Source organism: Melanerpes formicivorus, unplaced genomic scaffold, assembly GCF_026170545.1.
Source record: "Melanerpes formicivorus ecotype bairdi unplaced genomic scaffold, bMelFor1.0.p_v2 SCAF_11, whole genome shotgun sequence".
NCBI classification, from domain to species: Eukaryota; Metazoa; Chordata; class Aves; order Piciformes; family Picidae; genus Melanerpes; species Melanerpes formicivorus.
The window spans coordinates 4,420,902-4,446,394 of NW_027142363.1; the positions used below are offsets into that span (position 1 = coordinate 4,420,902).

Consider the following 25,493-nt stretch of genomic DNA (forward strand, 5'->3'; position numbering starts at 1 on the left):
AGACTTCAAAAACCTTCACATATTTTCTACCTTCTAAGTGTCTAGCTACTCTAAAGTCAAAGCTCTTCCAATTCTGAAAAGCAATCACTTCTTGAAACGCTCCAGAAAAAGACAAATATCAGTGAATGACAGGTTTGTAACTTAACTAAGCTTGCTACACCTTAGCACATTCTAGTAGGTGGTACTAGTGTTTTTAATCCAAGAAGATGATGCTCTTCTAATTTCTGTGACATGTCCTATCAGTCCTGAACAAAACATCCACAGTACCTAGATCCATGATAACACAGGTAGCAGAGCATGTTATCGCTTGGGCAAACCTATTATGAATTCTCAGATGATGAACTACGCTAAGGCCGGATGTCAGAGGTGATGAAACTGATAGTCCATCAGTAATTTTCTACTCACCAGAACAGCTCTGACCCATTGAACTAAATGAATATATTTAATCACCAACTACTCAACTGATCAGAAAGTGCTACAGGGCAAAGAGAGTGTCTTGACAAATAGAAGACACACTACCTAAACCACTGTCAAAACCAGAAGAGTGGTTTAGCTGAGCATCTTACCCACAGAGATAGATTCGACCTGAAATCATATTATAGCAATCGTGTTCTATTATGATAAAAATACAGAACCCTATGGTTTTCCTTAGTAAAATAATCGTGGCAAAACAACTCAGACTGGGGGTTTGCTGTTTGTTTTGTGTTTTCTTTTAAACAGATTAGGTTATAACCACAAAAAAAACACCCTAATGAGTACTGAGGAATCATAACCTAAATAACACAAGATATAAGCTCTGGGTGCTGCTTTCATAGCAGGCTTTTCAGTACCTCTCTGGATGATGTATTGTAGCTCTGATTCAACTACTGCTGGCTTCATGACTAAGAAGAATAGCAGGCCTAAACTTGCACCCTTCACAGAATTCATAAGCAAACCTTTCCTGGCATGCAAAATATTGATCACATAGAGGTATTTTCTCCAGGTGTTCCTAAGGCAAAACACACCACCCTAGTATTGGGTTATTAATGTCTCATTTTCCTGATGTTCTATGTTGGCAGCCATGACAGAAAACATTGAACTTGCTTATTTACACTAGTTTAATTCTGTCTCCACATAGCACATCACAGCCCGTGGGGCTAGGAAGATGGATGAGTGAAACCAAGGCCACAAAAGGGTCACAGTCATGGTGTCGTCAGATCTCAATAACTCCATCACTCACTGTAGCAGGCACTTCAGATGTCATCTCAGTTGAGGAGTTTGGGATAACCGATGGAAAATTAGGTGGCATGAGTGCACACATATTCCCTGTAGTTCATGCTATGTATGGAAACAATTACAGATCCTTCATTATACTACCTCTTGAGTTCCAAGGATTGTTTTCAGTCTACTTGGTTAGAAAAACAAAACAACAAACAAGAACCCCAAAAAACCCAAACAATGCACAAAAAGTGCACACAGTGTCACCAACTGGCTCTAGTATACAGAAAGAGTGGATGGAAATACATACACTTCATACCACAGTTTCATTGTGCACATTGTGTGTCTGGGAAGTTTCTTTTAAGCAAAGACAGCAACAGACAACACTAAAACTTGTACACTATTACTTAAAAATTTTATTGTGTATGAATGTGTATAAACATTTTTAGTGTGTGTTTCACTCATTTATATATATTATATATATAAATTTATATTTTTTATATATACATATATATATAAATTATAATGCATACAAAATATATGATGCCTTCTCCCACTGAATCCAAAATACTGCACTGTACCAGCTATTAGGAATAAAATTAACTCTCAGCCAAAACTAGTATAATGTACTGTTAATAATTTAGGCTGGATGTGAAGAAGTTGTTCTTGGCCATTAAAACGAGCTGCCCAGGGAGGTGGTGGAGTCACCATCACTGGAGGTGTTTAGGAATAGAGTGGATGGGGTGCTTGGTGCCATGGTTTAGTTGATTAGACAGTGTTGGATGATAGGTTGGACTCAATTATCTCAAAGGTCTTTTCCAACCTGGTTAATTCTATTCTATTCTAAATACATTGCACATTATATACTGTTTGTTCACCACTTCTGTATGTCTGGATAGGATAGCTCCTGTTAAGAACTGGATGAAATGCTGATACAAAATTGTTCCTTACTCTTAGCGTCTACATTTTTAAATGCATTCTTCATAGTGATGCATTATGCAATTCTGAAATTATTTCCAAGAGAGCCAAATAGTGTTACTCAACTCTCTTCAAGCACATCTGCAGCACTGGAATCAAACAACTGTGAAAGGGATTTGATACAGCAGAAACCAAGTTTCCATTTGTGCAGTATGCAGGTGTATAATGAGCAAAGCGGCATAAAAATCTTGACCTGCACACATGTACAGAGTATTTATGATAACTAGTCAAAATAGTTTGATGGATAATTCACTAGCAAGTGAATTAGATAAAAGTCAAAGACTAGCTTACAATCTGACCAAGTTATTTGATAAGAAAAGTCAGTCATTAAATCTGCATTTCACCATCTTTGGAGGTGTTTAGGAGGAGACTTGATAGGGTGCTTGGTTGCATGGTCTAGTTGATTAAGTAGTGTTGGATGAAAGGTTGGACATCATGATGTTGAAGGTCTCTTCCAACCTGGTTTATTCTATTCATTTCACAACAAATGTAAGAGCACTGGCTTCAGTGAAGATATCATTTAGGCTAATGACAATGGTAGAAGTACTACAACAATTTATGGACCAAACTGCAACAGCACAACGTGGGGTTTTGTGTTTGCTTTGGGGCAGTGGGAGAGAGCAGAGGGGTTGTGATTTGGAGTGGCTTGGTGGTTCTTGTTGGTTGGTTTACTTTGTTTTTTTGTAAGATGTCAGTTTCTTAGAGCCAAAGGAAACCTTTTTGTGTGGGTTTCTGCTCTCTCTCACACCTATGGCCCACCTTCTCAAAATTTATTTATATTAAATGTTCCCATAGGGTGGAGTGTTTCTGCACAGCTCAGCAAAACAGACAGAATCAATGTTTATGTAATGCATATAAGATATACTAAGAACTCAAAAAATCCACTGCATTCAGAATCAGATGTTGCTCTGATTGTTGGGAACACAATCTGAACAAAAGCATGAAGAAAGCCACTTGCTTTTTGTACCAGGCAAAGGGAAACAAAGGGAATGAAACAATATCCCTCATATTCTTAAAATACCATACTACCAATCAAAAGATTTGGTTTCTGCTTTTGGTTCTGCGGTGAACACAATACATGACTTTGAACAGATGACCCTGAATCTCAAAGGAAAGTGACTGATGTTCAGTGTGGCCACCGCTGACGTTTAGGTATGCATCTGAAGATGTCCATGAAACTTTTCAATCTGCTTCAGTAACTTCTAATTTATACAAAACTGTGCTCCCATATGGGCTTTGTTATCAACTGAAGTTAAAAACATTCTAAATATTCAAGAGAAAAGTGATGAGAAAGGAAACTATGTACATATGTCTTTCTCAAGGACAATCCTGCAGTAAAGATAACAAATATTTCAATGGCTAAGGTGACAGTGTTCCACTCATACCAGATGCTTTCAACTGCTACAAGTTTCCCACTATCTGTGCCTTTTTTAAGATTCTAACTGACAGAAATTGTATTTCCATAGAATCCATGAGGGCAATGAGCCACTTTAAGTTTTTAAGCTCATTTTTTCTCCTCAAGTGTCTTTGTCCCAACCCAAGACAGTTTATGATGCCAGATAGACCAACTGGTGCAACCCACTAAGGCATTACATTGCTGCATTCAATGTAAAATGGGAAAGGTCTCCTAAAAGCTGAAATCACAGCCTCAGATTTCAAAACTAAAAAAAAACAATAAAAAAACTTAAAATCACTGTGACCATACTGCAACCAAATGTCTTTCCATACTAAGTGAAAATCTGCATATTCTGAAGGCTGTATGCGCATGTAAAACCTGTGGCAAATCTGTGTCTCATGGAAATAAGTTAAAAGCTATCCTGAGGACACTAGTTTCTCACCATAACCAATTCCTTTCTTCCATATGAAATAAAAATCAAGCCATTTTATGTAACTACCTCAACAGTGCTCTTCCAGACAAAACACAGGGATTCTTACATTCTAACCACATCTGAAGTTCCATTTAATATCTGTCTCCGCTACAATACAAAGTGATCATCCTATTATATGTTAACTTTAGGGGTTTATAATACTGTTGGTCACCAAGTGCAGTAGGTATAGCACTGAAAAATCAGTTCCAAAAGTTGAATTCTTTTGTTCTTTTTCCATGCCTAAGTTCTTCTAAATGATACTCGTATGTGGGCACATATACAGCAGATGGGGAAATTTTGTATATACTATGTTCTAAAAAACAATTCAAAAGACTAACCTACTACATTTGCAAAACTGCTACTCACCCCATCTGCTGAAACTGGAGATATTTTCCCTCAGACTCTCATGTATGGGTTGGTGATTTGAAATTGCAACAGAAGCAAAATGAGAGTTAGAATAGCTATTTCTTCGCTACAAGCAGCGTTCATGTGGCTCAACCTTGCAGGACTGGTATTCTGCCCACAGGCTGACAGAAACTGTTTTCCTTCCCACTTCATCAAATGATTTTGCATGAGGAGTAGGCAAGAAACAGGTTCAAGTCTAATTGGTAGAAACAAAGTTCTTCAGCAAGATGCAGGCAAATTAAACAACTGCCAATTTTGAACACAAGACCACCTTTTACTTTGGCATACAAGATTAGGCAACAAGCATGGCAGGACCCAACAGGAGGACCACATTACATAGAATGAACTGGATGACATTGAAGAGTAGTGTAGAAGACACCAGATGAAGTGGAATAATAAAAAGTGCAAAGTCATAAGCTTTCAAACTGATCACAGGAAACTTTTAAGTAAAGTAGAAGCTCATCTGTTAGAAATTATAGAGGAAGAGAAAGATCTGCATCAGATTACTACAGAATGACTACAAGCTACCAAATGCTTAGAAAAAACCCAAATGTGATCACAGGACTGACAGAGAAAGCAATAGTGAAGGGAACATTATCATCATTAGTTCACAATGCACAGCATTCAAGGCTTGAGATATTATTTGCAATCTACACACCCATGTCTCCAAAAAAAGTATGCAGACTAGACCAGGTAAAGGATGACAACTAGGATCAAGCAAATATTTTCCAAGAGAACACATGAGCTTGTCTTGTTTAACTTTGCCACAGCAGAGATAAGAAATGATACCACATTGGTCTACAAATACAAAAGACAGAAAGCAACTGAACTGAAAGGAAAGTCAGATCACAAGAACAAGCATAAATAAAGCATGTTTATGTTTACATTGGAAACACTAGAAATACTGTTCTCACCACTGGAAGATGTGAGTGCCAAGGCAGGATTCCAATGGAAACAGGGAGAAAGGTGAGTTTGGGGATGGAGGAGAAAAAAAAAAAAGCAATCAAACCACTTTTCAAAGTGCAGCTTGACGTGTTCCTGAGTGCAATTACAAAATACAGCTGTGCAGAATACAGGGGACTCAGTGATCCAGGGGTCCCAGTTCTTTACACCTCTATAACCCTTTGTGAATTTGCAGACAGATCTCTGATACAGGAGAGTGTGACTGTGTACAGCTGCATCCTCTAAAGGTGATGAAGGAATTTCCAAATTATCAGTACACATTCATATCACTGCCACTGAAAAAATTCAAGCAAGAGAAACAAACTCAGAATTTCATTTCCAAGATAAATTCCAATATTAGAAAAATGACATCTGTGGGAGCATTTGAAGTAGAAGTATCAAAGCCATGATTAAGTTTTAGTCCCCTACAAACACAAACAGGGGGAAGTATGTAGCTAAACAAAGAGAGTAAAGGTAAAAATAAGGCAGAAGGGTACAGTTCTGGTGTCCTCAAACAATTATAAGGACTGCCAGAATAAAAACCTCTGGACATACATATATATGCACCTCTGTGTGTATATACAAAATACCCATCAATCTAACACTAGTAGTTACTATTACAGTGGTAATGAACTTCATTAGACTTGAAATCATGCAGCATTTGCAAAGGAATGGTCTGAAGTAGTGATTCAAATGAGTACTTTTTTAAAGCCTATCTGACACCGCAGAACAGTTTAAAGCCTGAAGCGTGTGCCAACAATAGCTAATAATTCAATTAACATACAAAGAGTGCTCACGGACTCCTGAGGAAAGGAAGCATGGTTGTAAAAAAAACCTGCAGTGCTATCTTGCTCTCCTTCATTTCCCAGAGGAACTAAAAATCAAAGAAATGTCAGTGAAAAAAAAAATCAGTGCACAGTGATGCCCACACTAACAGATGAGCCAATAGCTAATCTCTTTCAAGGTTTCTGTAAAGTCATCCTTAACTACCAACATTTTATCAGGTAGAGCTTTCAAAGATACATAAACAGCAGGATTTGATTTAAAAAAATAATCAAAGGAAGAAGGTAGACGATAAAAATCAAATAAGAAAGTGTGCAAGAAATTATTAACTGCAGAGTCAGAGCAAGGAGGCTTCAAATCAAAATGTAGCCCTTAAAGATCTGTTTTAGGAGGGGAAAAAGGGTAGATGCTGGGTCAGAAGAGTTCAAGGAATAAATTAGAGACCCTACAGAAAGCTTCTCTAACTATTTCTGGATGTGAGAAACTATTTCTACTACAGGAATGCTGACTGTATGACTACACAGTATCACAGTATCACCAAGGTTGGAAGAGACCTCAAAGATCATCCAGTCCAACCTGTCAGCACAGACCTCATGACTAGACCATGGCACCAAGTGCCACATCCAATCCCCTCTCGAACACCTCCAGGGATGGCAACTCCACCACCTCCCTGGGCAGCACAGTGCAAGAGAACACATTACAAAGACACAGTAACCTGTTCTGAATAAGTAAATTCACAGCAGAACCAAATTCCAGCTCTTAAGGAAAATTTTCAGTGGGCTACTGGTGTACCCTTCTCAATGCAGATAACCAGTTGAGTTTCTGTGCTCACAACAAGTACTCTACTAGTACCCAAGACTGCCTGTTCTGTGTGAACCTGCATAGCTTTCTTTTGAGCTCACTGTGCTGTGAATGTCTACCAAAAAATCTGTCATGAGATGACCGCAGTATGAAAACAGTAACAAAACGAAAACAGAGAGCATGAGCAAGGTCTGGAGAAATCTACAGACACTCTACAGCTTAGTATTATGACTGAAATATGACTGAAATGTTAAATATAATTTGATCTATCATCAGTGTGATAGTTCTCAAATGTGAGGAGTTAGTAGCATTTTTAGCCCTGAACTAAACATTTGAATCTGCAGGTCCAGATGGAGCTCAATGGACAAGAAATTAAGATTTTAAAAATGCACTTACCTTAGTCCCAGAGGATGATAGAACAGAATTAACCAGGTTGGAAAAGACCTTTGAGGTCATCAAGTCCAATCTATCACCCGACACCAACGAAACCATGGCACCAAGTGTCTCATACAGTCCCCTCTTAAACACCTCTAGTAATGGTGACTCCACCACCTCATGATGGGACATACTGGTTTTGTCCACACTGAAAGCATCAGCACTGAAGCACATTTTAAACCAGAGATACAGTTTAGTTTATCCTGATAAAGAGCACCTCTATCACAGAAGTTCTAATTCACTCTGGCTGCTACTACAAAACTCACATCCTCCAAAAAACATAATCTTGTATGGTAGGTTCTTTATCCCAGATGAATTCAGATGCAGTACAAATACATACTCAGCTAAGAGCTAAACCAACACAGTAAATAATCAGAACTACTTTTTTTTTGGCTCAGTGGGGAACTGCAAAGAGACATCAGTCAAGTTTAAATTTATCTGACAGAGCTTCACTCACTGGTGTTTAATAACCTCCTGAATTTCTAATAGTGACTGTAAGAATTAAATTACATCCTCTACAGAAATGCCACATTATGAAATGGTTTCTAACAATGATATTTTCAATGTCTTCATCCGAATCTTATTGAAAGCTTCAGAAATACAGAGAATACTTGAAGTATTCTCCCTCACTGAGGAGGCCAGCTCCGATTTAATCAAGTTCTCATTGGGAGAAGGAATCGCAGAGAGTCCCCAGCAATCCCAAGCAGGAAGTCTTGGGGACTTTTTGAAGGCTGGAAAGCTGCATGTCTGTGCTAAGGTGGGCTGCTCAGATGGCATGACCAGAGCCCACTGTAACTGGTCCCTTCCCAGAAGAAGCCCCTGCATTGTGACCACACAGGTAAAAGCCATTGCAGAAGGACTGTGGGGACCCTAAAGGAATTCTCCATAGAAAAAAAGCATCTGGTCACAGAGAGAGACTGAGTCTGGTGGTGGTACCAAAGGACAGCAGAGAAGTTGCTGGTGTATGGTGCGAGCAGGTCAATGATCTGCCCAAACAAGAAGCAGACCTGAAAGACAAATTGGAAAGGTTGAGGAGTAACAGGGAGCATGAGAGAAACAGACTGGTGGAGCCATACCCCGAGGCAAAGACAATACACAGAGGTTCAAGAAGTGAACTATCCTCAGCCCTCCTACCACCAGGCAAAAGGAGAAAAGATACAAGATAGGGGGGAGTTGAAACAGGCCGTGTTCAGTGAGACTGGCAAATCCACTCCCAGCCTCACTCACTTTCCAGCTGCTCTTACACAACTGGAACTGGACAGCCAGGCTACACAGTAAGTAGATGATGGTCCACCCAGGGGGTTGCCCAGGGTGACTCAGCCTCAGGCATTATGCCTATTTGTACTAAGAAAAAAAAAGAAGTAATTGTTGTAGGTGTTTGCTGCCTCCCTGGAGTCCAAGTCAGACATGTTACCAGGAAACCCCTTAGTCTGATTATTATCCATTATTGGTCATACAGTTTGGACGCAATGTACAGAGTGCAAAAGCCATTAAAAAGGACTTTAAGGCACTAGGGCAATTGGTTGAAGGATCGAGAGCACAGGTACGGTTTTCTTCAATACTTTCAGTGGCAGGGAAGACTGCATTGAACACTGAAAGGAACAGGAAAGCATGGCTGATTAACACCTGGCTCAAGAGCTGGTGCCACAAGCAGAAATTTGGGTTCTCTGATTATGGGAACATTTATGCAGCACTGAGCTGCTGGAGACAGAGAGAGTTCAGCTGCCCACATCAGGGGTGAAATCAATAGCCCAGCCCAAGTGCATCTAGACCAATGCATGCAGCATGGGCAATAAACAAGAAGAATTAGAAGCCATAGTGCATCCAGACAGCTATGACATAGATGCCATCACAGGAACATGGTGGGATGACTGTCATGAATGGAGTACTGCAATAAATGGCTATTGGCTCTTCAAAAGGGATAGGTAGGGAAGAAGAGGTGGTAGAGTGGCACTGTATGTTAGAGATTGTTTTGACTGTGTAGAACTCAACAACTGTGATGGTATAGTCAAGTGCTTATGGATAAGGATGAAGGGAAAGGCCAAGGAGGCACATATACTATTGGGAGTCTGTTACAGACCACCCAATCAGGATGAGAATGCTGATGAGGCATTCTACAGGCAATTGACAGAAGCCCTCAAATTTCCAGCCCTTGTTCTCATGAGGGACTTTAATTTACTGGATGTCTCCTGGAAATGCAATACAGCAAAAAAGCAATCTAGGAGGTTCCTGGCATGTGTGGAAGATCACTTCCTGACACAGATGATAAATGAGCCTACCAGGGGAGGTACCTTGCTAGACCTACTGTTTACAAGTAGGGAAGGACTGGTGGGTGATGTGGTGATCATAGGCTATCTTCTTAGAGATCATGAAATAACACATTTGTCACTTGTTGTTGAAGGAAGGAGAGGGATCAGTAAAACTGCTACTCCCCATAATGCAGGAGGAAGCAGTTAATGGCTTGTTACACCCCCTGGTCACCCACAAGTCTATGAGGCTGGATGGGATTCACCCACAAGTGCTGAGGCAGCTGGCAGAGGAGTTTGCCAAGCTGCTCTCCATCATCTATTAGCAGTCCTGGAGACTTGTCAACTTGATTCCATCTACAAAAAGGGCCAAAAGGTGGATCAAGGGAGCTACAGGCCTATCCACCTAGCAGCAGTATCAGGGAAGATTATGAAGCAGTTCATCTTAAGTGTGCTTATATGGCAAGCACAGGATAATGGTGGGATCAGGCTCAGCCATCATGGCTCCATGAATGGCAGGTCATGCTTGACCAACCTCATCTTCTGTGACCAGGTGATCCACCTAGTGGATGAGGGAAAAGCTGTGGATGTTGTTTACCTGGACTTCAGTAAAGCCTTTGGCACCATCTCCCAGAGTATTCTCCTCACAAAACTTGTGGTCCATAGCATAGACAAATGGACTCTTTGCTGGACTAAAAATCTGAATGAACAGATGGGCTAGTGCTAGTCTCTTCCAGCAACAGGATGAGAGAATTTGGTTTAAATTGTGCCAGCAGAGGTTTAGATTGGACATTAGGAAAAATATACTTACTGAGAGAGTGGTGAGGTATTGAACAGAGTGCCCAGGGAGGTGATGGAGTCACCATCCCTGGAGGTGTTTAAAAGGCATGTAGATGTGGCACTTCAGGATACAGTTTAGTTGTCTAGTTGGTAGTTGGGTTACAGTTGAACTTGATGATCTTAAAGGTCTTTCTAATATTAATGATTCTATGATTCTATGTTCTCAAATCTGACTTCTCACTGATAAGATAGAATTTATTTTTCTTCTATTTATTTGAAGTATGCTGTGACAAGAGCTATGGTTTGTTGTACTTCTTCTTAGAGAAGCCTACACTATGAAAAAGCATGATGCTTTTTAGTGTCTTTATATGGCTCATCCACAGGACAGTCTCCAGCATTTTAGTTTCTACAGAAATTATTTCTGTCTTAATGACAGCAACAGACTGCCAGCTCAGAGAGGAAGCTTTTTTTCCCCACTGTTTAGAAGGTCAATGGCAAGAGAAGTAAATGAATAGGATGTACTCTCCACATGTGAAAGTAACCCAAATAAAAACCAGGCTTTGAAATTACCAGTAATAAACGTACAAAATTTAGTATTTAAGTCATATGTTGAATAGAAACTTAATGAGAAAAAAAAAATCATCCACTCATTCTGGAGTCATATACACAGTACTCAGTTTTACCCTCTCTTACAGAAGGTCTTTACCCTGAACCTCTCAAATGAAATTAATAACTCCATTATAACAAACATATTCAGCCATTTGTACATGCTCCAGCAAAGCATGTATTTATTAAGCATGTATTTTATGCCTCTCAACCTTTTCTCACTGAGTATTAAAACATCTGTTTTGTTTGTAAAATTACTGCCATCCATATTTAAGGTCTGGTTTGTGCTTGCTCTGGAATACACCTGTCTCTCATACTAAGCTCAGTGTACTACTATAACCTTTCTTGTCACAGGTAAAAATATAACTTACTTCTGGATCTAACATAAACAGGATCATTACATTTGGAACAATCTCTGAAGTCTGCTATTCAAGCAATCTGTGACATATAAGCAATGCAAGACCTCTTTCTCTAAATTACTTCAGTTCAAGCACTGACTCAGAAAGATGGAAACCCAAATTTATACTGCCATTACAAAATTCAATCTATTTCTGGTTCTCCAACTGAATTATGACTTAGAGTCTTCCACTGTTTTCTATTAGCACCACCTACACACACATCCTTTGCCAACCCATGCAGAAAGGAATCATATTTGAGAATATTCCCCAGCATTGTTCTTATATTGAAATGGCAGAAAATCCCAGCTTATCCAAACAGCTTCATGGTTTCTTTAAAAAAGAAAAGTAAGCTAAAAAATTGGTTGGTTTTCCCCCTTCCTTGACCCTTGACCTTTGAACCACAACCTCCTTGCCACTAAAGCGTTCAACACCTCATTTAATCTCTCCTCACTGCATTGGCACAAAACTGGAAAAGGGAAAAAAATAATCTGGGGACTTCATCAATTTTTCATGAATTTTCATTTAGGCCAAATCCCCCTCTTACAGTGGTCGATAGATCAAGCTGCTGTCACATATTTAACACCTGGGGCTACAGCTGCTATCTCTGGGGGCTGCTGCTGACTCAGGCTACATCAGAGACAGTCTGAGCCAGTGTGAGGACCCTCATGCCCTTTTTCTTGCTTACATGTGGCACCCCAGTGCTTGCAACTGAAATTCTAGTTACGGTCGCTCTCGCAAATGCGTCTACTGATACTCCCACTGGAAAAGCTTCACCACAAAAGTTCAATCATGTCACTTTGTATATTTTTTTTTTAAAAAAAAGACTATTTTAAAACTTCTAGGTTTCAAATATGAACACAGTCTCATGAAAAATTAAGCTATTTCAAGAGTACTTTTTAAAACCCTTGCAGGAAAACCTGAGCATGGCTGTGTTTCTAATAATGCCAATCCTTGCTCAATTTCAGTAAGAAATTGTATTAAACAGAATCAAAGGAAAGATATTTGGCATTTTTTCTTTGCAGTTCTTTATAGTTGTTTTAGAACATCTGTGTTTAATGATTTCACCATAAAACAAGAAAAATGCTACAACAGAATTTGCCACATACACACTGGAAAAATGGCTTTGCTGCTAGCATTAGCATTATTTTCTTCAGGAGGAGCTTCCTCAGAAGGTAGAAGTAACACCACAAAGCACACCACAGATGAATGCGTTAAAAGAAGAATTAGAGTAAGTCACCTTAGTCATAAATTGTGTCTTCAAACACAAAAACCAGAACAAGAGGACACAGTCTCAGCCTGTGCCACGGGAGGTTTAGGCTGGAGGTTAGGAGGTGGTTTTACACAGAGAGAGTGATTGCCCATTGGAATGGGCTGCCTGGGGAGGTGGTGGAGTCACCATCACTGGAGGTGTTCAGGAGGAGACTTGATAGGGTGCTTGGTTGCATGGTTTAGTTGATTAGGTGGTGTTGGATGATAGGTTGGACACGATGATCTTGAAGGTCTCTTCCAACCTGGTTTATTCTATTCCTCCTAAAGCCTTCTAGAATGAAGACTTTCTAAATTGAAGGCAAAAGAATTCTAAAGGTATGTTTTGTATGTCAATGATTTTTTTTTAAGTAACTTGCAAAATCATGTTTCTTCATAGTTTCACTGACAGAAATTTTATGAGGACATATACACAAAATATCTGCTCTTGGTTGTATGTACATGCTGGGAATAGGCACAGATTTGAAAGCATGCTTAAATGCCTGGGAAGGGCTAGTACTTAAATTCATCGTGTTTGTGAAAGGTGTTCACTGCTACTTAATCAAGAGCTTAAGGACTTCAGCAACTTGCAATAAAATCTCTCAAAAATATCCATGACTAAACAAGTAAGGGGTGAAATGTCAGGAGGTGTTAGGCATTAGGTTGGACTTGATGATCTCTGAGGTCTTTTCCAACCTGGTTGATTCTGTGATTCTGAAATGACTGTATTCAAGATGCGCCATACTATGCTCTGAATCAATGTATAACCCATGTGAAGAGTTTTTCTTCTGTCTTTATGCATAGATATGTATCTCTCAGATGATTTCAATCCTACTAATTGTGGCAGGTGTGCTTGGATAGGAATGAAAAAGATAAAAGCAAATTAACCACAACTAACACTGTTTATCTTCCAAGTTCATGAGCATGAACACACTTAAACACATGAATCTGATAAATATTTCTTCATAAATGATTCAAAAGTTTCAAGTGCAGACTATTGGTAACTGACAATACTATAAGCAAAGCAAAACAACTACCAATTCTTTCACTGTAACAGCAGACTTGAGTACTTCAAACCTACAAAACAGTAGTCTGTCTCTAAGCAGAAAAATCTGAGGCCACCTACAGTTAAATAATAACCCAAAACCCTATTGTCAGCAAAGGACAACATTCTTTTTTCTGGTGATGAAAACAGCTTGGCTTAGCGTGGATAAAACAGGTTTTAACACCACTACAGATAGCACAAATGTGGCTATCCTGGCTCCCACAAACTGAAGTATCCTGGCTGAAGTATCCAGGTAAATCAACAGTTTACAGCAGCAGTTGAAAACAGGTGAATGAGAGCTCACTGCTGACAACAGGCTGTCAGCAACAACTCATTTCCCTAGTCTGCAAGTAGGGTGATAGAAACCTACCATCCCCCTCAGTCCAGAAAGGCTAACATTAGAAAACCAATTAAAAGCCTTAAATAATTGTCCTCTGAAAGACACTTGCAAGCTTGAAAGGTTTCTCAAAACTAAGGGTGGAAAAGAAAAAACCAAAACAAAAAACCAGTTTTACTATCATCTTCCAAAGGATGTCTTTGATATGAACCACTGCCATGGGCTATTTAAACCAGTAACAGAAAACTAGTGTAATCTCTAAAATTAAGTAAAAATGTAATGTACATATTCTTTATTTCTTTGTTCTTTGATGAGGACCTTTCTGTGATCATAGACACTGTATGGCTCAAGAAAAGGCAAAGCACTCCTGCAGTGGAATAGGAGTGCCTGCTTTAAACTACTACACCCCTTAAATTGGGGGGATTCAGCCAGTTAAATATCAAAGCAATGAAAACAGTCTGGCATCTGATACATGTTGCCATTACAAAAGCTTAACTATGGCTTCATATCTTAAGTCTCATGTTGTAAGTTCCTGCTCTAAAATAGCTCTGACAACAAAACAAGTTTCTAGTATTGTTGAAGTCTTCAACTATCTCTCATACAGTTCATGCATGACCTGCTGCCAGCTACAGCAGTTAAAATAATAATTCAGAGGCCAGGAATATTGTAACTAATGCCTCTCAACAGTCAATGAAGCAGGGATCAGTGAAAAATGGTGAAATATAGAGCACATTTAAATTTCAGAATAATCAGTCACTTCAATGACTTGAGGTATAAATTGAATGAACTTCTGAACTTCAGCAAGAGATGGCTGAATCTCAACTGGATTGTAACATAGATTTCAAAGTGTTTATGCCTCTTCACATTGGACTTCTCAGAGTTTAAAACACACTCATACTCACCTGGACTTTAGCCTTCCTTAAATTGATCATCTTCTTAATTCCTAAATGCACACCAAAACCAAGTAACATTCTGTGATACTTTTGTTGGCACACACATATTTATTCATGCCTTGAATATGTGCCAAAACTGTTTTCATTCATTTGAAAAAGTTCTGAATCCAGCTTATGACAAGTTAAAGCTGGTGAACAAGTCTGCTGCTCTTGGTTTATTTAAGTATTTCCCAAAAAGGCATTTTCTGTAATTTGAGAGGACTAAAGCTTCAGAAAAAAACAAACATGTCTTTAGCTATACAAGTCTGCAGACTGCATCAGGAATTAAGACTTCTCTTATGTGTTTGTTCTGCCCTCCTCCCATTTTTAAGCCAACATACATACTTAAATCAATTCTTTATCAACTAAGCAATACAGGATTGTGTAAAGCCCTATATCAGTCAAACACAGTTTAGTGAAACTGCTGCCAGATTATGAACTGCTGTGGAAAAACTGAAGTCCAGCAAGAGTACAGCATTCACAAATCTACTAAAATACACCTTCATGCAAAAAGACACAACTTCTACTAGCTGATACTCTGAACAAAACTGCTACTGTTTATTCAAACCAAATAACTAAGTAGCAAATATATACACAATGTATTGTTTTTATTTATGATGAGATTGTTTGCTATGTGTATATAATGAATGTCTCTGCTAACTCTACTGGAAGCAGCTCATGCATGCAGGGTGGTCTCTGAAAAGAGCTGTGATGACTTCTCTGTAAGACAAAGAGAATCGATAAAGACTGGTGTGAATGATATGAGAAATGGCCAACAATTTCACTTGCCATTCACATAATGAATGAGGTCTATAGCAAGTTTATGACAGAGCAACATATATTGAAGTTTCCAGCAGTACAGAACATGAGCCACCAAGAAGCTGTCTGCTTCTGTTGATATAAAAGATGAGCAGATAAAGAGAAACAGACAGTGCACCTTCTATTAAATGATAGGTATTTTTCCACATTAGTTTCACTGTAACTATAACTTAAAAATTAGATTATTCTTCAGAGGAAGATTAGCCCTTGTCCATGTTTGTGCCAATCATGATTATACACTGGCTAGAATCTTGCTTCAGTATAAATCAGATCTTTTGTACAGTCACTGCTACTACATAAATGCTTGTAAAAACTGCAATGAAAGTATGACATTTTGTCATTAGCTATCTACATCTGTTATTTCCCAGACTGCTGACTGTGAGCACTGGATGACAGCATAAACGCAACTAGAGAGTTTTACAACGCTAATCATATGAAACTACTCACATGCAACTTCCAGAGATGCATTGCGACTCACAGCCTCTCCAAGGTAGTTCCTTGCAACACAAACATAACTTCCTTCATCAGGTTTACTCCTGCGTCCATGAACTATACGTAAGAAAAATAAAGATCCGCTGGGCAGCAGCATGCGGTGGGAGCGTGGATCATCCTTGTCCGTCTCCACTCGCTCTCCATCCTTGTACCACTCAATAGTAGGAGTCGGCCGTCCTTCAGCTTTACAGTTCAGAGTTGTTGGCTCTCCTTTCGAGACTATCACATCTGAAGGGTGCTCCACAATCCGTGGTGGAAAGTCCTCCTGGCGAAGGCGGGATCCTAGGGGGATAAAAAGAAAGGAGGAAAGAACAATTCATTTTAAATGTAGTCTTCAAAAAGAGTTCTCAGAAGTTACTGTTACTACAATTTCATTGTAGTTGAGAATAAACTTTAGAATAAACCAAACCAGGTTGGAAGAGACCTTCAAGATCATTGCGTCCAACCCATCAACCAATCCAACCCACCCAAACAGCTAACCCGTGGCACCAAGCACCCCATCAAGTCTCCTCCTGAACACCTCCAATGATGGTGACTCCACCACCTCCCCAGGCAGCCCATTCCAATGGGCAATCACTCTTTCTGTACAGAACTTCTTCCTAACATCCAACCTGAGCCTCCCCTGTCGCAGCCTGAGACTGTGTCCTCTTGTTCTGGTACTGGCTGCCTGGGAGAAGAGACCAAGAAATTATGAAAACCTGTACACATCTGCTCTTTTGTCTCATACTGAAGACTGCATCGGACACTTTAAAAGTTAAAAACTCTAGCTGGACAACAGACATATCTCTAAGGCATCAAGTCCACCCCACATACAAACTGGGCTTAAAGGAGGCTCTCTTACACATACATGAAGGACAATCTTTTTTCTTGTTCCAATAATCTTTGTATTTACATTTACTTCCAAATCCCTGTGTGATTCCAGATTCCACTCAGAGCTATCACTCTCCCATCCCTTCCTCTGTCCAACTGAACACAAGGACATTCAAAACCACTGTGTCTTACCACCCAGTGGTTAAGACTTCTTTGCATTTTTATGCTTGGTGCTCCTTTTCCACAAAAGAGTCTAGGTATGGAAGTGGAACAAAAACCAAAACAAAAACCCACAAACAATAGTAAAAAAGTATTCCTTCCTTCATGAACTTCTAGTACAACAGTTGGAAACTTTAACTGTTCAAAGTACCTGAGCACTGTCATGAGCTATGTTTTTATTTGGAGATCTCACATCAACTGCATCATAGAATTTGTCAGTGGATTGCATGCATACACATACACACAAACAATACAGACATAAATGAATGCACACTGTAACCACCACTGCCTTTGAAATCAGAATGGAATTGAACAGAACAGACCAGGTTGGAAAAAACCTTTGAGATCATCAAGTCCAACCTATCACTCAACACCATCTTATCAACTAAACCATGGCACCAAGTGCTTCATCCAGTCTCCAAGGCATTTTGAGATCTCTCCCTCTGCCAGGAAGCTCTCCTGGTTCTCTGTCCTGGCCCATGTTCTCAAAGATGGGTCAGGCTCATATGCATTGCCTGAGTGGCACTTGAACATGGATAGAGGCTTTGCCTGTCCCTTGGTCCCCTCTCAAAAGCAGTCACTGTGGTTTCCTGTGAGTTATTTGTATGGGAAGAGAATGGCCTCCTGTGGTACACATGACACAAACACCAGCTAGTGTCATGTTAATTCCCTGTGCTCTTGTCACTCAGTTTCTGATACCATTCAGCTGTCCCATTTTTCCCTCTTTCAGCTTAGCAATCACCATCAGAGTCTGAGTAACCATGTAACCAGGATCGTGATACAGTGTTGGTAAGAATCTATACTAATTGGTCATAAAGTACATTTGCAGATGAAATATGATGGACACCAAAAAGTGAACTAAAGAAAAAGATGAATGCAGAGAGAATTAAAGAGGAAGCAGACCTGGAGTTGGTACTGATGGTGGTCGTGTGGTTTTTCAAGAGCTAGGTGGATCAGGAGCCACACCAGCAGCCCACCTTCTCATGGCACACAGAAGATCCTGAAACTCAGAGTTTAACATCTCCATAATTTCTCTGTAATGTACCTAATAAGGGAGCTGGAACCTTGCATTATGCCTAACTGTGCTTCTTGGACTCAGTCTATGTGCAGTATGCCTTGGAAAGAAAGTAGTTATACTTTTTCAACTTTTTTTCTTTTCCAGTACAAAGGATTAAGTAAATAAATGTTTCCTTCTATCTTTGGACATTTTTCACTTTACAAAATTGATGATGAATATGCTATCACTAAGCCTTCACAATGATCAAGACTACTAGGTATTAACACTAAAATTTTTACAATACTAATTCTGTGATCTCTACAATACCAACTTTGTACTTTTTGGTGCAGCCACTTTGACACTGTTCTACCTTTCTGCATTTCCTTTGCATTCAGTTACCTTTCCACTCTCTGAGGCAGGAAAGCAGCAGAGCCTGAATACTGTCCTCCAATTTCTCTAACAAAGCCTTACCCTGTCAGCCAAATCCTGGAGTAAGGAAGAAAGATGCTGGGAAAGGGGAGATCTGTTAATAGTAAGGTATATGGAAGAGTAGAAGAGACTAGACTAGACCAGACCAGGTTGGAGGAGACCTTCAAGATCATGTCCAACCTATCATCCAACACCACCTAATCAACTAAACCATGCAACCAAGTCCACCATGCCGAGTCCACCATTGCGGACAATGTCCCAGTGCCACTACAGCCTCTAACATGTAGCAAAATTTCACCAAGACAAGTTCCAACCATCTCAAATGTCCACTGAACTCTTGTTAAAATGCTAAAATTGAATGTTACTACATAGCTGGCCAAATTTTGCAATGTCCTTTTCATGCAAAAGCTACCTCCTTACAGCTAGTAAAAAGAGATGAGGAAATGCAAGAACAGTGTCACTCAACAGAAAATCAAAGCCTGAGACTCCGAACTTCAGCACCAATCATTCAGATACAGTTCATTACTACATACTTAACTAGATTATATTAGCCTCACAAACAGTTTTCCTGTAATAAACACATCACAGTTCATGCCTCTACATTTCTTCTCTTACAAATGAAGTCAGCTCTCCCAGCTGTTAGTACAAATCATCTTTTCCAGCATGAATCCTGAAAATCCTTTGAATGAAACTGCCAGGCTAGTACAACTGGATGGTGCTTCTTAAACACAAGGTTTCATGTTCCAATAAAAAACCAAACAGTTATTCACCTGTCTCAGGTGGGTCATGACACAAGGTAAATGAGCTTCCACAGGTTACTGAAACATCGGTCTCGATTTTCCGATCAGCAGTTTTGATGAGTTGTATAAAAGCAATTTAACATCAGAATCTTAATTACATTCTGGGCACTACATATTTAAAATATTCTCTATGCCTCATTTACTTAAAAAATTATGAGGAAATTAATAAAGATTCATCCTACGGAGCAAATCCACCTTTGGACTTCTCTTTTGCTAACACTCAGATCATTAAGGCTTGCCACAGCAATAAAATGCTATACCACTGCTGAACAAATAGAGTCTTTCAGTGGCTACCAGATTCTATTTTCAGCCTATCAAAGGTATCTGTAATCCATACTGCCAGTACATGAAAAACACAGTTTATACTTAAATTCACCCATGCTTGTAGCACATGTAGAAAAAATGTATTTTATTCTGGCTTCTCTTGACAAAAAACACATTTAAAAATATAACAAGAGAATTCACTTGAGAAGAGGAGGCTCTGGGGAGACCTTATTGCTGTCTACAGCTACCTGAAGGGAGGTTGTAGCCAGGTGGGGGTTGGTCTCTTCTCCCAGGCAACCAGCACCAGAACAAGAGGACACAGTCTCAAGCTGTGCCACAGGAGGTTCAGGCTGGATGTTAGGAAGAAAATCTACACAGTGAGAGTGATTGCCCATTGGAATGGGCTGCCCAGGGAGGTGGTTGGAGTCACCATCACTGGAGGTGTGTAAGAAGAGGTTTATGGGGCGCTTGGTGCCATGGTTTAGTTGATTAGATGGTGTTGGGTGATAGGTTGGACTCGATTATCTCAAAGGTCTTTTCCAACCTGGTTAATTCCATCCTAGACCATGACCCCATATACAACATGGAAAAAGACTGAAATAACTATTAAAATAAACAAAAATTAAAGATTCACAGTACATGAGACAAAAAAAGCAAACTTCATAAATGGACCAAAGACATACATAAATTAGTAGACTTGTATGGGGCAGTATTATTTCATGGCTTATTACCAAGAGAAACACAAATCCCCAGTAGTTAGGAAATTCCTAATAATAGTATCAGTAGGAACACCAAAGCTGCTTCTGAAACTTTATAGGGACTGAAATCAGGGATCAAATGCAACCAAGTTTTGATAATGTTTCAACAAAAAAAAAAAAAAAAACAGGTAAAATGCAAATCCAAAAATACTAGTTTTATTACACAAAGGTTTGTTGTTAAAGTTTAAAACTTGAAGCAGTACATTCTGCAGGGAATTACAGGCCACATTCAACCAGTGGAAAGGGCTTTCACGCATAAGGAGTTAAACCTCTTGCCTTACACAGCCTAATTCAAAACCCCTCCTCAGGTCGTAACAGAACCAATTCTTCCTCTTCAGTACTGATGTTTATCATACAATTAATGTTTACTTCACTCTACCCTAATTAAGCAATTTGTGTACAAGAGTGGGTTGAGCTGTCAGAAGCAGAGGCCATGTCAATCAGCAAGCTCAGGCAGTGTTCTGAGGAGGAGTCACATCACACATTCCTGTGATGGCTGTATCTTCAGCTATCTAGTGCTGCACATTATTTCCTTCAAATGTGGACTTACAGAAGGAGAAGAAAAACACATGCAAGAAATCAATCACAGAACACAGCAGATTCCCTCCTTCAAAACTGAACTGAGTACCAGCAGCTATTTGATAAGAATACTCTATTTTAGACAGAAGGAAAACCAAAAGTGTGACTCCACTGCCTCTCTTCTGGCAGACACAGACACTGTGTGCCAGGAACTTACAGCTCCCAAAGGTGTTTTCCTACCCAAGTTTTTATTCCTCTTACAGCTTCCCCTCCCAGCTCAGAATACTCCCACAATCTAATTCACAAGGAACAGAAAAACTATTCTCCTCAGCTACCTGGGCAGAAAGTAATACTGGAGGATGAGATGGAACCATGATCTACTCAAGTGGTCGCACTGAAACAGGTGGTTGGTGTTGCATCTTGGGACTACCCATCATCATCCCTGCTACAGAGCTGCCACCTACTATTCTATCCCCACTAAAGTTCTCATTTTATTGCTATGCAAAATTTACAGTATGACAAGAGTATTCAATTGTTTCATATATAGAAACTTCTTTTAATTCAATAATTCTGATAGGTCATGCTTAACAGGTGTATTATATATTTAGCTCAGAAAAGTAATGCCTGAATGACAACTGAACTTGAAAGCTAAGTTTGTAATAACTATAAACCAGGAGAAGAATAAACAGCAACAACAACCCCCCTCATACTGACATTTCAAATCTTATGCCTGCTAGAAGTGAAAGCAATCAATATTGTCTAAGATTACCAACTTGTCCCGTGCTTTTGATAGCATTTTGAATGCATTCCTTATAAGAGTTTTGCCAACAGCACATGTTCTCCCTCAGACAGTACAAAAGGCTTGTTTATCAGGAAAAGAAACAGCAAAGCTGTAATAGAAAAAAAAAAGTACTAGATGAGGGAATGAAAAGGCCTGAACATATTTGATTTTACTTAGGAAACAGCTCCAAAGATATGTTTTAATGCCAAAGAACCTTGTTTTATGCTAGAATCTGAAATTCTGGTATTGACTTGCTGGAACGTGTCCAGAGGAAGACAACAAAGCTGGGGAGGGGTTTGGAGCACAGCCCTGTGAGGAGAGGCTGAGGGAGCTGGGGTTGCTTAGCCTGGAGAAGAGGAGGTTCAGGGGAGACCTTATTGCCATCTACAACTACCTGAAGGAAGGTTGTAGCCAGGTGGGGGTTGGTCACTTCTCCCAGGCAACCAGCACCAGAACAAAAGGACAGTCTCAAGCAGTGCCAGGGGAGGTTTAGGCTGGATGTTAGGAAGAAGTTCTTCATAGAGAGAGTGATTGCCCATTGAAATGGGCTGCCCAGGGAGGTGGTGGAGGTGTTTAGGAGGAGACTTGATGGGGTGCTTGGTGCCATGGTTTAGTTGATTAGACAGTGTTGGGTGATAGGTTGGAGTTGATAATCATGAGGATCTTTTCCAACCTGGTTCATTGTATTCTATATTAAAAATCACAACTAAAAGAATCATGTGCTTTAAGGCCAAGATGGATACCTACAAAAGTCTTGGCAGAATCTTTTCTGGCTATATAGGTTCTGTCACACAGCCAGGCTTGGGTTCTTTTTTGGTCTATGAAGACTAACATAACCTTAAGCTTGAAAAATAGACACTCATGCAGCTGAGTTAAATATACTAAAAGACAGTCACAGTTAGTGCTCATTTTTCTGCTTCTTCATATGCCTTGTTCCACTTAGAAAGTACTTATCAGAAACACTTATCATACGTCTGTTCGATATAATGAGTAAGTACGTTGCTTTCACTAACCCTTTTAACCACAGAATTGACTGAAAGCTAGCAGAGATCTGAAATAGAGATCCAGTCAATCACACTGTAGTTCAAAGGAAAGATAACGTGCAAAAAAAATCAGGATAATGAGAAAACTCAACTGGAGCACAGGCTGATGCACTGACATCAGGCTGATTACCCTAGATGCATTCCTCTAGGAAAGTGACATAGTAAAGACTACATTTTGAAAATTTATACTTCACAATCTTTCCATCTCCCCTGAGATTTGGCAGATGGGAAAAGGGTCCAGCGATATGATTGTTTCCAAGGTAAGGTTTGTGTTCAAAACTGAGCAAGCAATGAAAATGTTCTCTGAAAGTATTTCCCCGAGCAAAATTAATCCATTAAGGAACACATCCTAACTTTCCCAGGACATGTGTCTGCAGATAAGCCACCCTTCCTGTAGAGCATGCCTGCCAAGAAGGGAGAGAAGGCAATGCTGACAAGAGAAGCTAATACCTGTCACTAAAAACATTTGACCAAATCATCAAATTTGACCAAAACAGTGCTGGGTTCTACACATTGGCCACAACAACCCCATGCAGTGCTACAGGCTGGGGTCAGAGTGGCTGGAGAGCGGCCAGGCAGAAAGGGACCTGGGGGTACTGGTTGATAGTAGGTTGAATATGAGCCAGCAGTGTGCCCAGGCAACCATATCAGAAATAGTGTGGCCAGTAGGAGCAGGGAGGCCATTCTTCCCCTGTACTCAGCAATGCTTAGGCCACACCTTGAGTCCTCTGTCCAGTTCTGGGCCCCTAAGTCTAGGAAAGATGTTGAGTTGTTGGAACATGTCCACAGTTTTTATACTGGTGTTTTATGACATGCATTTGCCTCCTTACACACTTAAAAGTTTGGTATCGGTTTGGATTTTTGGTAAGTTTTCATAAAATAATATTTTAATGCAAATACTGCATTTTTTGGTGTGTGTGTGTGTACTGCATGGTCTAGTCACCAAAAGGTCAAAATGATTTTCAAAGGTTACCAGGTCACCAATATCCAAGGTTATATTGTCAATGCCCTTTAACTGTAAGGGAGTTCTCACCACTAATAACTAAAATGTAATACATCATTTAAATTTCTGCACAAATATTGCCTTAACTCTCACTTCAAGACATTTATGCTACCTTTAAATATATAAATATATATAATTGTATCAGCTGAGAAAGTGTTTTTTGTTAAGAGAATATTAGGAATTCACCTGCCCCAAACATCCTTCTTCACTTGTCCTGCCCCTCCCTCAAAAACAACTGCACCACATTTCTTTCTCTGTGCCTGCATTTCTTTTTGCCCTCCATGTGTGTCACAAATGCATTACAAACTACATTGGGTGCATTTTGTCACCCTTCTACTTGCTACCATTATAGCTGTAGCTCATAAAATGTCCTGTTTCTTTATTCAAAAGAGTTCACCATCTCTATTTGCAAGGTGAATCTTTTCCTTCTCTCATTCAGAAGCCATCCAGTTATCAGTCCCATTAGATTACAAAATGTAATTCTGCAACCTTCTCAGCCAAAATTAGACTTAATATTCCTGGGCCCAGTGACAGAGCATAAATATTCCTGGTAACTGTGCCAGCCCTTGGATGTCTTTTTAAACAGCCCCCACCTACTTTTATCTCTTCTGTTTCATACATTTACACTCAAGTTGGGCACACAACAATACTTTAGACTGCCCCTCACCAGACTGGTGCCTTCATTCTCAGAACAGAATAGACCAGGTTGGAAGAGACCTTCAAGATCATCGCGTCCAACCCATCAACCAATCCAACCCACCTAATCAACTAAACCATGGCACCAAGCACCCCATCAAGTCTCCTCCTGAACACCTCCAATGATGGTGACTCCACCACCTCCCCAGGCAGATCCATTTCTGATCCAACCATACATAGGCAACCCTGCTGTCACTAGTGGCACTTCCAGATAGGGATAATCTTGCCTTTCAAGGGATACACACCACACAGTATCTTTTTGTAACATCATTTTACACTTTATATATTTAAAATTGGGAAGTTTTTTTGAAAGAGTAAAGTTGAAGGCACCAACTCAGAAACTTAGCCCATCTTTGTAAGGGATCTCTGTTGATTCTACTAATGGATCATGTATTATTGATAAACAATCACCTCTCAGGCATGGAATGACAACAGTACTGCTGTGCCTAATTATTTAAAAGCTTCTTCCCAGTGCATAATTTCTTAATCCATGCTGTTCTAGAGAGAACAGCACTATGCAAAGTCAAATAAATAAGAGGGTCTGGCACCACAGTAGGTGAAAGAACCAAAACAAACTCCTAGACAGTTTTCAATTTACTGCAATCAAGTAAATTTCTGAAAATGCCAATGGAGGAAGCAAATGGAAAATAGAAGATGGACTTTCCACTATCGTGTGTTCTAACATTTTATTTTTAAATCACTGTCTTCAGTAGCCTAGGCAAATTAATAAACTAAAATTCTATTTTCAAATGGTGGTGAGTTGATCCTGTTCATAAGACAAACACCCACTCAGGTGCTTGATCACCACGTCCCCTCCCACGGGATGGGGAGAACGCATAAAGAAGGCAATAGATTAACGGATTGA

The 25,493-nt window shown here is 39.7% G+C and overlaps 1 protein-coding gene across 1 annotated transcript in view; it reads right to left on the minus strand.

Annotated features, from left to right (window-relative positions):
• Positions 1-25,493, minus strand: part of ROBO2 (roundabout guidance receptor 2) — a 450,032-nt gene that overhangs the window by 390,160 nt on the left and 34,379 nt on the right. Inside the window, exon 2 of the mRNA XM_068144426.1 lies at positions 16,265-16,591. Within this exon, the coding sequence (XP_068000527.1) occupies positions 16,265-16,591 (327 nt within the window). The remainder of the gene's footprint in view (positions 1-16,264; positions 16,592-25,493) is intronic.